This window comes from Schistosoma haematobium, chromosome 4 (assembly GCF_000699445.3).
Source record: "Schistosoma haematobium chromosome 4, whole genome shotgun sequence".
NCBI classification, from domain to species: domain Eukaryota; kingdom Metazoa; phylum Platyhelminthes; class Trematoda; order Strigeidida; family Schistosomatidae; genus Schistosoma; species Schistosoma haematobium.
The window spans coordinates 2,676,380-2,691,759 of NC_067199.1; the positions used below are offsets into that span (position 1 = coordinate 2,676,380).

The following is a 15,380-nucleotide window of genomic DNA, read 5'->3' on the forward strand; positions in this document are numbered from 1 at the left end:
TCAGTGGTTAAAACCTGAATCGAACCCCATCCCACTTACTTTTGTTTGAACAATCGGATATTATCACTAACCCTTAAACATGGTCAACAAACCAAGTACGTAAGTTAGGTAATTCTGTGCTCAGTAAATAAATACAATACTTAAGTTTGTTATCGATATGCTTGTGAAACCTGGTCTCTCCGAGTTGAGGACGTTAGACGACTCTCTGTGTTCGATCATCGCTGTCTCCGAAGGATTGCTGACATCCAGTGGCAACACCATGTCAGTAATGCAGAGGTTCGGCATCGTGTGTTCGGGCACAGAGACGATAATGCAATTGGTGTCACCATCTTGAAACACCGACTTCGGTGGCTTGGACATGTTCTACGAATGTCGTCCCAGAGGATTCCACGTCGTGCATTATTTGCCGACTCTGGGACTGGTTGGAAGAAGCGGAGAGGTGGTCAGTGCATGACATGGTGTCGTGGCATGAAAGAAAGCTGCAAAGGACTGGCTTGTGTTGGTCTTTCACGACTCCCTGGTTGGGGTCTGAGAGATGGTGCTACACAGTGGCTAGAGACGTTATCAGATATGGCTCAGAATAGAAGCCAGTGGCGATCCTGCTGTAACCTTCTTTTACTTTCTTCATAAAAAGTGGTTCTGTCTCGCTTACCTGAAAGATTTCTTCTGATTGTACCTTTCCGTTCCCTCATTTCTACCATACTACCTTACACCAATCTCGTTATTGTTCTCTTTTTTTTGCGCTCCTTAGATTTTTTTTTCTATTTCTCTTCAAATTCTCATTGTTTTGTGTGGCGCATATTATTTATTATTTATTTGGACACATGAATATTGGTACAATAGAGCGCCAATATATATGCGCCACACAAAACAATGAAAATTCGAGAGGAATACAAAGAAAGAAAAAAAAAGCTAAGGAGCGCAACAAAAAAAGAGAGAACAATAACGAAGAGATTGGTGTAAGGTAATGTGCTAGTAATCAGGGAACGCAAAGGTACAATCAGAAGAAATCTTTCAGGTAAGGGAGACAGAACCACTTTTTATGAAGAAAGTGAAAGAAGGTTACAGCAGGATCGCCACTGGCTTCTATTCTGAGCCATATCTGATAACGTCTCTAGCCACTGTGTAGCACCATCTCTCAGACCCCAACCAGGAGTCGTGAAAGACCAACACAAGCCAGTCCTTTGCAGCTTTCTTTCATGCCACGACACCATGTCATGCACTGACCACCTCTCCGCTTCTTCCAACCAGTCCCAGAGTCGGCAAATAATGCACGACGTGGAATCCTCTGGGACGACATTCGTAGAACATGTCCAAGCCACCGAAGTCGGTGTTTCAAGATGGTGACACCAATTGCATTATCGTCTCTGTGCCCGAACACACGATGCCGAACCTCTGCATTACTGACATGGTGTTGCCACTGGATGTCAGCAATCCTTCGGAGACAGCGATGATCGAACACAGAGAGTCGTCTAACGTCCTCAACTCGGAGAGACCAGGTTTCACAAGCATAGAGCAAAACTGCTCTCACCGACGCGTTGTAGATCCGACCTTTTACAGCCAGATTAACATCACGAAGGCGCCATAGATGGCTCAGATTGGCATAAGCCGCTCTGGCTTTCACTATACGTGCATTGATCTCATCACTCACACCCCCACCAGCACTTATGCAGCTACCCAGATACACGAACTTCTCGACTACGTCTATCTGCTCACCATCCAGGGTGAGTACAGGATTGGAATCCTGCCAGTCTTGTAGGAGTACTTTGCACTTCGAAGGTGCAAAGCACATACCATACCTACGGACACTGATTGCCAACTGATTAAGTGCGGATTGCATGCCTTGGGCATTATCGCACAGTAAGACAATATCGTCCGCATACTCAAGGTCAAGAAGTCTTTCTCCAGGCAACAGATCCACACCACCATTACTTACACTCATCAGAGCTGTTTCCAGAATGTCATCGATGGCAAAGTTGAAGAGGAATGGTGAGATTGGGCAACCCTGCCTAACCCCACTACTCGAATGGAACAATGGAGAAAGGTGGTTGTATGCCCTCACTCTGCCTGAGGTGTTTTTATATAGGGCTTTTAGGATGTTAATAAACTTCTCAGGCACACCCTTCTTCAATAGACAATCCCAGAGAACAGTTCTGTCCAACGAATCGAAGGCAGCCCTGATGTCAAGAAACACTACGATTGTTGGCCTTTGATAAGTATGGCGGTGTTCTAACATTTGGCGGAGGGTGAAGATATGATCAATACATCCTCGACCAGAACGAAACCCAGCCTGCTCCTCGCGAGTCAATCTTTCTCGGGTTTTGAACAACCTACGAAGTATGACGGAAGCCAATAGCTTGGACGCAATCGGAAGTAGACTTATCCCCCGATAGTTGTTACAGGAACGACGTGAACCCTTTTAAAGATAGGGACAACTATCGACTCATTCCATGACGTTGGCACACTCTCTAGTTCCCAAACCTTTGTAAACAACGTCGTCAATTCCTTAGTCAAAAAGTCACCACCATCTTTAAAAAGAGCCGGAGGTAAGTCATCTGGGCCAGTTGATTTGTAACTCTTCAAGAGTTGGAGTTCCTTGCGGACTTCCTCCTCGTTTGGTGGATCAGTCGTCACCGGCCATGGAGGGCAGGACAGTCTGACCGATGTTGCCGGAGCAGCAGGCCAGTTGAACTGCCCTTCGAAAAATTCTGCCCATCGTCCAAGACGTCGATGGATGTTAGTGATTGGCATCCCATCATCCTTGCAGATTGTTTCACTCACACCAGACTTCTTGCTGCCAGTGGCTCGGATGAGCTGGAAGAGCTTCCGGTAATTACCAGATGCAGCTGCTGCTTCCAGCTCATTAGTACGCTTCGACCACCAGGCTTCTCGGTCCTTACGCAAGCTTTGCCCAATTTCCTTACATAACATCCTTCGTTTATGGTCAAACTCACGGTCACCCGGAGTAGACCGACGGGCTTCAATGAGTTGTAAGGAGCCTGGAGAAACCCAGTGCTTAAAAGCGGGACGTTTCGCAAACCCACAACTGACTGTTCCCGCCATTTTCATGGCGTCATGCAATTGCAACCAATGCTCATCTACACTTTTCGGTGGGGTGGTAGCTAGCCTAGAGGCTAGCTCGGTTCGATACTTATTTGCAACAGAAGTTGCAACCAGCTTGCTAACATCAATCTTTTGGTGGTGGTCACTTCGTTGGCCACTGAAAAGTAAGGCAAGATTGGCGCAGACCAAGGCATGGTCAGAGTCCAGATAGGTACTCCAAAAGGAGCGGCAGGCTTTTACACAACCACGCCAGCGGTAGCTGATCGCGATGTGATCAATCTGAGTCCAGGCTTGGGATGCAGAGGGAGGACGCCAGGTGGCACATCGGCGATGACTGTGCCGAAAGTTAGTGCTAGCCAGAAACAGGTTGTGGTCTGTGCAGAGTTGCAGTAGACGGTCCCCGTTATCTGACCTGCGACTAACAAGTCCCCATCGGCCACCTAAACGACTCTCTTCTGTGCCTAGACGCCCGACCTGAGCATTCAAGTCTCCGGCTAGTACTACAATATCTGTCGAACGCACTTTCTGGAGAAGAACAGATAACTGGTGGTAAAACTCATCCTTGATTGCATCCGGGCTGCAATCTGTCGGGGCATAGGCGGAGATGACGAAAAGACATCGTTTCTCACGCCGATTTCTTCTCACTTTGATGGAACTTTCTAATCTAACAGTACATAACCGACTGTTAATGGGGATCCAGTCGATTAGTGCTGCCTCAGCTCTAGCGCTTAGTGCGACACCAACGCCAGCAAGACCAGCCGAAGATGCCACAGGGTCCCCGGATAAGCGCACGTAAAACAAGCTTTTTGAAGTGACAGATGTAGAGCGAATTTGTAGTACTTCGCTAGAGTCTTGAATACGGGTCTCGGATAGACAACAAACATCAATATTAAGACTTTCCAAAGACATAGCCAGCCCTATCTGTTGACCAACCTGCATAAGTGTGCGAACGTTGAAGGCAGCCAGTTTGAATGGCGCACGTGGTTTCAGAAAAACTGCTTCAGTACTCATATTCGATGGTAACATACAACTTTCAACCGGACAGTGACTGGAGAACGTTTAGATACAGTCGGATTTCCACCAAAGACGAGCCGCTGTATAAGTATAAAAGAGGGTGAATAATGTGGGAAATAATAATAATAATAATAATAATAATAATAATAATAACGACAATAATAGTAATAATAATAGTATTAATAATGACAATAATAGTAATGATAATTATTTGAATCGACTGATTGTTTTTCGGAGCGATAAAAGTAGTTGCCAAAGACATAGAGTTCATCGTTTGTGTGTGGGCTGTGATACTGCCCGGGTGCCCAAACCGAAGCAGGTGGTTATCTTAGGGGGCCACTCCCCGAGCCTTTGACCTAAAGGTCTAACCCACAAGGCAGTGGAGCATCGTAAGGAGATGCAATCCCATGGTAGCCGGTGACCAAAGATTGGTTCATACGCCATTTGTTCCCGCAGGATACTGGAGCCCATGTGCACCATTGGTTTGTGATCCGGTTAAAGCGCCGGACATTCGTTTTTCGTCCTCTCATTTTCGTAAACAACACCCCCGCCACGAGAAGGCAATGAGTAGGACTTCCCTGGTAGAGGCTGTATACGCGCGGCCGTGTGAGAGTATTTCGAGAGGGAGAGCGGACTCACCCCACTCTCGGCCGTACCAGGGCATTCGGGGGCTGTCTTGTATCAGACAGTAAGTTTTAAAATCACGTTTACAACAAAAAATCACAACTACAAATATGGAATATGAATAATTCATTTATAATTGATTGGTCATTGGGTAGTGACCAATGTCATGTGTGTTAGTTCCTTCTTAATGCAAATCGAATTCTCTTCAAATTCTCATTGTTTTGTGTGGCGCATATATATTGGCGCTCTCTTGTACCAATATTCATGTGTTCAAATAAATAATAAATTTTGGACACTCATATGATGTTTATTTTATTTATATTTATTAATTAATAGATGTATTGATAAGAATCATAAATCGACAATGAAATATATAACAGAGATATATTTACATGATAGTATTTTGAAAAGAGCAAGAACAAAGATTCTAGCAGAACAGCATGAATTCATTTCTATTTCGTAGGTTCTCATCAGCTGCTTACAACCTATGATATTTAAAGTCATAATTACATAATGGATTTCAATTATTTACATGAGACGGTTTGGTTGAAAGCTATATTGAAGACATATTCGTATAGTATAGCAAGGGTGTAAATAAATTTAATAGATTGAATATTGTAAATATATACCTTATGTGATGAAAGAACATTTTACAACATTGATTGTGACAACAGTTCAAACGGCTAGAAACAAGTGATGATTGTATAATGAGTAAACATTGATAGGAATATAGTGAGTAGAGCTCAGTTGATAAAATAAGATTATTAATTTGGAAGATAGTTGAAATAAAATTCATTGATGTAATAAATGCAAGAAAGAGTTTAAAGAAGAAGATGCAACGAAGGAATATTTGTCATCAAGGAAAGGAAAGGCAAGATTAATAACCATCTCCTTTTGAACATAAAAGTCAGGATTTTGACTCCTGATAGCAACGGCTTTAGCAAACTTCAGAAGACTAGAGTTTAGCAGATGTCCTGTATCAAGGAGATGTTTGGTTATTTCACTGTTTAGAGTCTTTCTTTCCCTTGTTCTGAGAATTTTTGCATCATGTTCAAAAAATAAAAACGAATTCATGCTATTCTGATGGGATCTTTGTTCTTGCTCTTTTCAAAATCATAAAGGGAACTATGTGTATGTAATAGTATTTTTCTGAAATAGTTATACTTTTCCAGCTATAAACCTTCATTTTATTATGTTATGAAATCTTGAGCTTTATCTTTCTATTCAAGCAATTCGTTGGATGTGATTCACATCGTAACGTTGGAATCAGTCACTTTGGTTATTGAATTGTATCATATGTATTTTAGTACAATTAGTATTTTATTGTAGAAAGTTTCAATTCACAGGGTTTCCGATCAATTGTTTTCACGATATCACAAACGAATTGATGTTGTATTTGAAATGTCTGTTTGGTGAGACTATAATTTATGAACGACCTTTGAGCGACGTTAAAGTAACCTTGAGAGTGTCCACCTAATAACCAGGACGAAATGAGGGTTGTAAACCAGTGTGAGGACTTCGAATTGTGATTTACAGTTGACGGTTAAGGTTAGGAATTCTATTTAGGGTTTTTGTTATTAACTGACATGAGCTATAATGCCAAGACTCTACTGACTCAAGTGGATGAGTGAATTTAGTGCCAAAATTCGAGACATGTTATCTTATACATAATTGGTTCGTCCATAAATTATAGTCTCGCCGTCTGTTTTTCTGATAAATGGCATAGTACTAATTCAACTGCGAACTATGGAAACAAAATATTACCAACTATTTATTTATTAACATAACTCTTATTAAAAAAATAATGGAATGAAGTACTATTGATAATGATTGATTTGTGCACTACTACATTTGTAACTAGTAGTTCTGTAGTATACGTTATCTCTCATCAATAATAGTAACATTGAATACTTTCTGTAATGGGTATATTTTTTCTAGATATTAAACTAACAATTCCATTTACTATATGCTTATTAAACTCATTGTACAATGTTATTCGTTCATCTCTTTTAATTTACGGATTAATTGTTTATTTCAAATTCTAACAATGTGGTGTTGGATAAATTTCTAGTGATTTCTTTAATTGAAACCTGGCCTATCCGAGTTGAGGACGTTAGACGACTCTCTGTGTTTGATCATCGCTGTCTCCGAAGGATTGCTGACATCCAGTGGCAACACCATATTAGTAATGCAGAGGTTCGGCATCGTGTGTTCGGGCACAGAGACGATAATGCAATTGGTGTCACCATCTTGAAACACCGACTTCAGTGGCTTGGACATGTTCTACGAATGTCGTCCCAGAGGATTCCATGTCGTGCATTATTTGCCGACTCTGGGACTGGTTGGAAGAAGCGGAGCGGTGATCAGTATATGACATGGTGTCGGGGTATGAAAGAAAGCTGCAAAGGACTGGCTTGTGTTGGTCCTTCACGACTCCTTGGCTGGGGTTCGAGAGATGGTACAACACAGTGGCTAGAGATGTTATCAGATATGGCTCAGAATAGAAGCCAGTGGTGATCCTGCTATAACCTTTTACTTTCTTCATAAAAAGTGGTTGTATCTTCCTGAACTGAAGCAATTCTTTATGGTTGTCCCTTTCCGTCTCCGCCATTGTTATTATTACACTACCTTACACTAATCTGTTCGTTATTGTCATTTCTTTTTTACGCTCCTCACTTTTTTTCCTTGTTCTCTTCAAATTCTCATTGTTTTGTGTGGCGCATGTATATTTGGTGCCCTTCTGTACCAATATTTATGTGTTTAAATGAATAAATAATAAAATACATGCTGGGTATGTACTTACTCGATTACTTCGTTTAGAGCTACACTTATGTATAAGGATTAATAATACTATGTAAATACTATGTAAACAGAGAAAGATTCAAGTGTATAACTCAATAATTGGAACACTAGTGTTCTTTTTCAGTAACTTTTTGTTTAGAATACTTAACTTTCAACTGTTAGATTTTAGGCTCGAAACCCTCCGCACTTAAATACTTTTAAAGTGTACTTCAAAACCGAGCGCATAAATTTTTACTTGACTAGTGAGTTAGCCTTATAGTTTAGCAAATAAACTACCGTTTCATACTTAACTTTTATTATTTCTTTTTATAAGCTTCTATGACTGTATTTTTCCACATTTTAATGAAAACTCTGTACTTTCTTTCATTTAGTTTCATTTAGGTAAGCAGTTAGTATTACCGACTCTCCCGTTAAATTATTTTTTATTTGATTATAATTTATTATAGGTCTTCAAAATTCAAAGCGTTCTTGGAGCGTACTCTACAAAAAGATCCAAATCAAAGACCCGAGTGTAGAGATCTTCTCTTGGTAAGTTGATGGCTTTCTTATCAGAAGCACAACTGCCGTTTAGACATAGAAAGTTATAGCTGCTTGTCATTTAAATGGATATGATTTATTTTTCTGTACCTTATCACACTAACTATTACACATTGATCGAGTATGGTGCTACTCAAATTAAGTGACAAATCTAACCGTAATTCATGACAGCAAAACGTTCTCATAAGACAATATTCATTGAAGTACATTTATCAGAAGCACAACACCTAGTCCTAAACACCTTGTTTTTACTGATATACTTAAATTAAATTATTCCCTAAGTACTTGTGTGTAAACCACATCCCAGGTGTAAGGGTCAGTTATACTATCCGGCTGCGCAAACGGGAATAGGTGGAGTGGGGTCTGAACTGAGAACTAATGGGCTGAAAGTTGAACACCTTAACCACTAAGCCACCGCTCTTATTTACTTACTAGACTGATGTAATGTTTTATGACCAACCAAATTACAAGAGAGATGTTCGCTCCTCCAAGACATTATAAACGGTGGTCAAGTTGTTTTAAAAACCGTGAATTGGCAATTTAATAGATAGGAACCTTTGAATTCTGGCACTATGTGACGATATATGAGGAAGACTATGCCAATGTTTAGTCTGAAATTGGTTATAGTTCAGATGATTGATGATGAAAGTTCTCCAACTGGGTTTCTGCATCAACTCTACTAGTGTATCTTGTTGTAATATGAAAAATCCAATCCGTGAAATCGGTTTGTTGTATAGTCATGTCGTATTCTGCTGTATGATTTGATCAAAATATGCACCTCCTACGGTATACCAAGTCCACTGTGAATGTGAGAAAACTATATGAATAGAAATATTCACTTGCTTGTTAAGTCCTCTACTTGATTACGACTAATAAGGTATATGATTTCATCAGTCAGACGCGTAGGATCCATATTCAAAAATCGAAAAGACAGAAGAAAGTGGGAGGACGGTTTATTGTGTAAGTGTTTTAAATGTACAGAACAGGTCTATTTATAGTTTCTGGTGTAGGCTATAACATCATTGTGATCCAGCGAATTCTCACTTCGGAAGTTTATACAACTGTCCAATTACGGAGTTCTATCTCATTGTTATTGGATGACGCTTCGGCTCCGGAGGCCTCGTTACGTGTTCTGGGAGCCATCCTAACATTGTCAAACTAAGTTTTAATGCACATAATTTATGGGTATTTACTTATTCACCCTCTTTGACCTGGATAACGTAGGCAACGGACCCTTGACTGAGGCATAATCTACTTTCCTCAATTCAATACTTCCGTAACATCTCACCTAACTTTTGGCGTTAAGACAATACATAATTGAATTTTTATGGCATCGTGTAGTATATCTAGATGGACTCAATCTGTTAAATCCTATCTACGATCTTGGATCTATTCTCTTGAAGTTTCAAAGAACACTGCTCAATGCTTCTTCATCATTTGATGGTAGTTCATAATTGACATTTTTCTTCAAATTAGGTCTTAGTTACTCTATGAGATCTCAACAGTTTATTCATTCTCTTTTCTTTAAAGCTTAAAATGAATATTGATTAAAGTTTTAAAGTGCTCGACTTTCTTTACCTGTTTGTTCATGATGTCTTGACTACAAGTTTTTGTTTACAAATTAATAATTATCTAAGTATAGTGTTTTGTTTTATAAACTTGGTTGTTGTTTCTTTCTTTTCTTTTTTTTTTTCTCTATTGATGAAATAAAACCATACATTAACACATTATACTACTTATGTGACATAACTCATCTATGACTTTATCAACATACCACACATATACTAACTACAATATTTTGTTATTATATATGAATTGCCAATTTTCAGTCAATTTGTTTTCTTGAATAGAAGTGAACTATCTGTAGTTGTGTTAAACTGTAAATTATACAAGGAATAAGGTGGTAATGCTGATTACGGAAATCCATGAATTGTCATATGACTATTGACTTGTGACGGCTGTATATGAGATACAGATGTGTAATATATCTTCTCAAACATAGATTAAGATGTTATTATACAAATATTTCACTGATTGAAATCATGAGCCAATTGAAGCCAGACCACCATGAAAAATCATCTGCTCACTAGTGACTGACTTCAAAGATACTCCTGGAGTTCTAGTGAGCCATTACCAGTAGAGTTCAACTAGGTCTGTTGTGAGAAATCAACTCACTGAAGACAATGGTGTACGGTGGCGCAACTTCGTGGGTTGGTTGAAGTTAGACATTAACACCGTTGGATGCCGGCTCAGTGGTCTAGTTGGTCAAGCGCCTGGCGCAATACTGATAGGTCCCGGGTTCGAAACTCGCGGAGTGCGGGATCGTGGGTGCGTATTGCTGAGGGGTCCTATACTAGGACGAAACAACCGTCCAGTGCCCCCAGGTTTTTCATGGTGGTCTAGCTTCAATTGACTCATGATTCCAACCAGTGAAATCTCTAAAATCTCCACAGAACTCCTGATACAAATATTTAGTAGAGCAAGAAATTTTGACCGCGTGTTTGATATTTGTTTTGTTTTATATTGTTTATTCACAGGATCCATTTGTTTCTGATGTGACGGAAAATGATCGTAAAGTAATTCAAATACTATTATGTGAAGTCAATGCAGATATTATTGAAACAGTTGAAGATTTCGATCCAAATGAGCCTGTAAGTTACTTCTGAAATACACGTAATAATAATAGTAATAATAATAATAATAATAATAATAATGTGATCCACCTGTTGAGTAAAGGTTCTCATGCATAGCTTACGGCCACATGTTAGTTGCAAAGGCTAATGTTACTAACTATATATAATACCAAAATTAAAATATGTGAAGTGAACTCGAACCTGAAATCTATTGATTGGAGATTCGAATGCACTATAATTGATATTCTATATATAGATGACATTCGAAGGCTTTTTTTATTTATTTACATTTCACGTAATCTGTTTGAATGATTATTATTAATAACTATATTCAAGTTGTCAACCGATTCGAGACTGTTTTCACTTGATTTGCTTTTATCTAGCCTGAAGTTATCTTCGGTTTTCATATACGAAAATAGTACTGAAAAATCTAATATATAAACTTATATTAGGCTGCTGAATTGCATTCATAGTTTCTACATCTCATTCCATACCATTGGTTGGCTTATATCAACCATAGTTGACGTATGACTACCTTTAATAATGTTACTAATTATGCTGTTCTGGCGTCTCTCCATGCTGATATCATATGGGAGCTTAAATAGATGTGTTAGGTTTTGCGTTTCTTATGACTGATTGACTGACTGATGAAGTTAGTACGGAACATTTAATAGAAGTTTCATTCTTGGTGGCATTTCAGCAAGTTGTATCTGGAACCGTATTTGATCTGAATATTTTTCAAAAAAATATAATTCATATGCCAAGTGTAAGTCTATGTTCACTGGTCTTCGAACAACACTTATTTAAGATAGCCAGTGATATCCACTGGGTTATCGAAGTCAACTCAAGTGGATCGGGACTTACAACTACTGCCAAATAACTTTCAGAGTTAAAACTGGTAAGCTATTAACACTCTGAAATAATCCGATTCTCAACATCAATAATATAATGACCTGGTAGATTATTATCATCAATCGATTTATTTTCTCCTAAGTTTGTATATAACTTGTATATTCAAATCCATAGTGTTTTAATGATTGTCACATAGTGTACATTCACAAGTTTTTCTCCTTATTTGTTTTGTCTTGTAATAACAATGTGTTAGTTACAATAAAGCACATTTATAAACATATACACGTATATATATGGTTGATATTGTTTGCTTAGATAATTAGGCCATTTTGTTTTGTTTTATATGCTAGGTAGTTTGAGAAAGAGAGATATGTATGTGTCTGAATAGTGATGTCCTTTATTTAACTTATGTTGATTGTATAACTCATCAAATAAGCACTATCGCATGTTTATTTGAAGGAGATAAAATCAGAACATGTTATCATCCATTATTTGACTTGTTAATTAATATTCTGATAAGTCTATAATTATATTTTCTTCTGACCTTTCAACCTCCTTACATAGTATTCTCAGAGTACATATTCACAGTTATGAATAGTGATGGTGGATATTGGTAGTACAGACACATGGGGAGAGAGACCTAACGACATGAGGCTTTTGAGTTCTAAAGATGGCGTACTATATAGAAAGCGCTAGTATGGTGTGGCAACGTAAAACGATGTACATGTGTGATAGATTCTAAGTTATATATGACTGGCTGATCTAGAAAGAGAAAGTCAGTGTAAAGAAACAATAATTTAAATTGAACCGGGCGAGGTAAATAAACAAACTAAACATATTCTCTTTAATTATATTCCCACTTTAGTCACGAAAACTGTGACTTGATTTAGATATATCTAAAGTCAGATATAGTGGTTCACTCGGTTATGATGATGGGATCACCGGGTAAGTAACAGTGAGGTTAGACACAGGGTATTAGGAAATGATGGCAAGTTAGTTGATGAGGTTGTGAATCTTCATCGACTGAGATGGTTGGGTCAAGTATTACGCATACCCGACCACCGATTACCACAGTGTGCAATGCTGACTGGTGTTAGAGACGGATGTAAGGAAGTTGGGAGCGGCCAAACCTAAACGTGGCACCAGTCCACAAAGTCACTAACTTCTCGTCTGAGGCATGTTGGGAGATGCAAACTATTTAGTTCGGGTCCGCGTGACTATCGTAACCAATGTTTGGATACTCTGGATGACATGGATCAGAATCCATCACAATGGCATCGGTGTATACACTCTTTGTCTTTCCTTAAAACGTGAGATTAAAATTGCTTCATGTCTTTCTTTCTACGCACTAATTCTTTCTTCCTGTACTATATCCTTATATGAAATCTTTCTTTTATATAATACCACCATTGAATTAATTGCTTCTATGAATTCAGTGTTCATCTTGTTGTGTTAATGAGGTATGGCAACTTGGACCGGTACATATATGTGCCTGGTCCTACGTTGTAGCTGACTAACTGATGAGTTTATCTAAAAAGGTTAGATATGCAGTCGTATCGTTTGTAAAGTAAATTCAACTTACTTTCATTCGACGAAATTTTTTGTTAAGAGCGATAAACTGTATACACATATGTACCTTCAGATCAAAATTGAATAAAAAACTAAACTATCAGATAAAGGGATTAAACAGTTTAAAAATATGATATTACTCTTATTGACATAAATGTGAACTTAAGTCGTTTGCCTTTTAAAATAATAAATAAATAATGGGTTTCAATAACTTTACTTCATTTTATCACTATGGAAGATTTGCAGAGATTATCTAATGTCAATACAGTTTAAGTCGTAAAATGTAATACCAGGAAGCTATTTTTTCTTATCATAGGACCTTTCAATAGTGTATACTAGCAATTAGTCATTAATGAGTAACTGATCATTATTAGGATGAAACTTCACTTAATGATGTGAAGAATCGTGAATAATTTATATTCTACTAATCATTGGTAAATGCAACTTTGTAACCTAGTAGAAGTTCAGTCACTAGATTTTAATCAAGCTTAATACGAACGAGGTCATTATTTTAAACTTTGTTTTCAAGGTGCTATTAAAATCTTAACACGTTCAATATTCGTCTTTATCTAGTTGATGCCTTAGTACATGGTTACCACTTTCCATTCTTATTCCATTCAGTTGAAAATATGTCTTATCTCTTTACATTAATTGAAGTAAAGCTTGATTTAAACATATAACCTATTGTTTGAAAGTTCTCTATCTAAACCAAATAACCACATCTTCATCATACATTATAGTGTATTGATAATAATTATCTTCTCAAAGTCAATCTAAATAGTCATTTAAAAAGGAACAACAAATACAACAACGAAACAAACAAACAAGCAAACATATTCTTCTTTTAAATAGAATGTTGAAAGAACTTGATGTGACTTAGTAGAAACATTCCTAAGTTCAGTAGAAAATAAAATGTACATTTTTGTATAAACCATCATTATATATACATATTAACTATAAAAATAATGTATCTCTCTCTTTGTCTCCATCTCTGGTATTTTTTATCAAAAGTGTGTGACTTCAGTCAGTCAGTTACAACGTAGGACCAGGCACATATGTGCATTGGTCCAACTTGACCTACCTCACTAGCACAACAAGATGAACACTGAATTCATAGAAGCAATTAATTCAATGGTGGTATTATATAAAAGAAAGATTGCATATAAGTATATAGTACAGGAAGAAAGAATTAGTGCGTAGAAAGAAAGAAATGAAACAATTTTAATCTCGTAGTTTAAGGGAAGACAAAGAGTGTATACACCGATGCCATTGTGATGGATACTGAGCCATGTCACACAGATTCTCCAACCATTGGTTACGATAGATATGCAGAACCCAACCAAGTAGTCTGCATCTCCCAACATGCCTCAGACGAGAAGTTAGTGACTTTGTGGACTGGTACCACGTTTTGTTTTGGCCGTCCCTAACTTTCTTCCAACCATTCCCAACTCTAGTCAGCAATGCGCATCGTGGTAATCGGTGTTCAGGCATATGTAACACATGGCCCAACCATCTCAATCGATGAAGATTCCCAACCTCATCAACTGATTTACCATCATTTCCTAATACCCTGTGTCTAACCTCACTATTACTTACACGTTTGTGCGAATTGTCTAAAAGATTACCGATACGATTACTTCGACTATTCTGTTCGGTTTATATCGTGTCAATTTATCATTTGAGTTGTGTTAATGTAAAGTGTGAGAATTCAGGCTCAATGTTTTATGTGTGTGCTCGGTTCTACGTTGTCACTATTTGATTGATTTATACAAGGTAATATTTATGAACCATAAAAAAGAACTTTTCACTTGAGATCTATCATTCCGAATATCACCTAAACTGTCAAAACATATTATATATATATATATATATATATATATACAGCGAGCAGCAATTCGGAAGACTCTCCTGGTCTTCCACATTGTACGAGCGTTCCATGTACCTAGTTGTCAAAAAGGGCATCAGCCTCGTTTCTTCCGAAGGAAATCGGCTTTCACCATGTGGCTCCATAACTTTTCTAAATGAAGACCTTCTGACTCCTAGGGTAGAGTTTAAATGGTTTGAATAATTTTTTCTGATTAGTGTTTTTTTAGCGAGTAAGTTCTCTACGGGATAATGTCGCTAACCCCATACCCAACCCTCCTCCATTATCCGGGCTTGGGACCGGCAGTAGCCCAAGAGGCGCTCCAGACGGAGTCATATATATATATATATATATATATAAGATAATACTATTATGATTGCTACTACTACTACTACTACTACTACTACTACTACTACTACTAC

At 38.0% G+C, this 15,380-nt stretch overlaps 1 protein-coding gene across 2 annotated transcripts in view; it reads left to right on the forward strand.

The window, feature by feature from the left end:
* The window catches only part of STK10_1 (serine threonine kinase 10), a 61,762-nt gene that overhangs the window by 4,450 nt on the left and 41,932 nt on the right, over positions 1-15,380 (forward strand). For both annotated transcript variants that reach the window (XM_051215467.1, XM_051215468.1), the window contains exons 6-7: positions 7,950-8,031; positions 10,578-10,691. In XM_051215467.1, the coding sequence (XP_051065973.1) occupies positions 7,950-8,031; positions 10,578-10,691 (196 nt within the window). The remainder of the gene's footprint in view (positions 1-7,949; positions 8,032-10,577; positions 10,692-15,380) is intronic.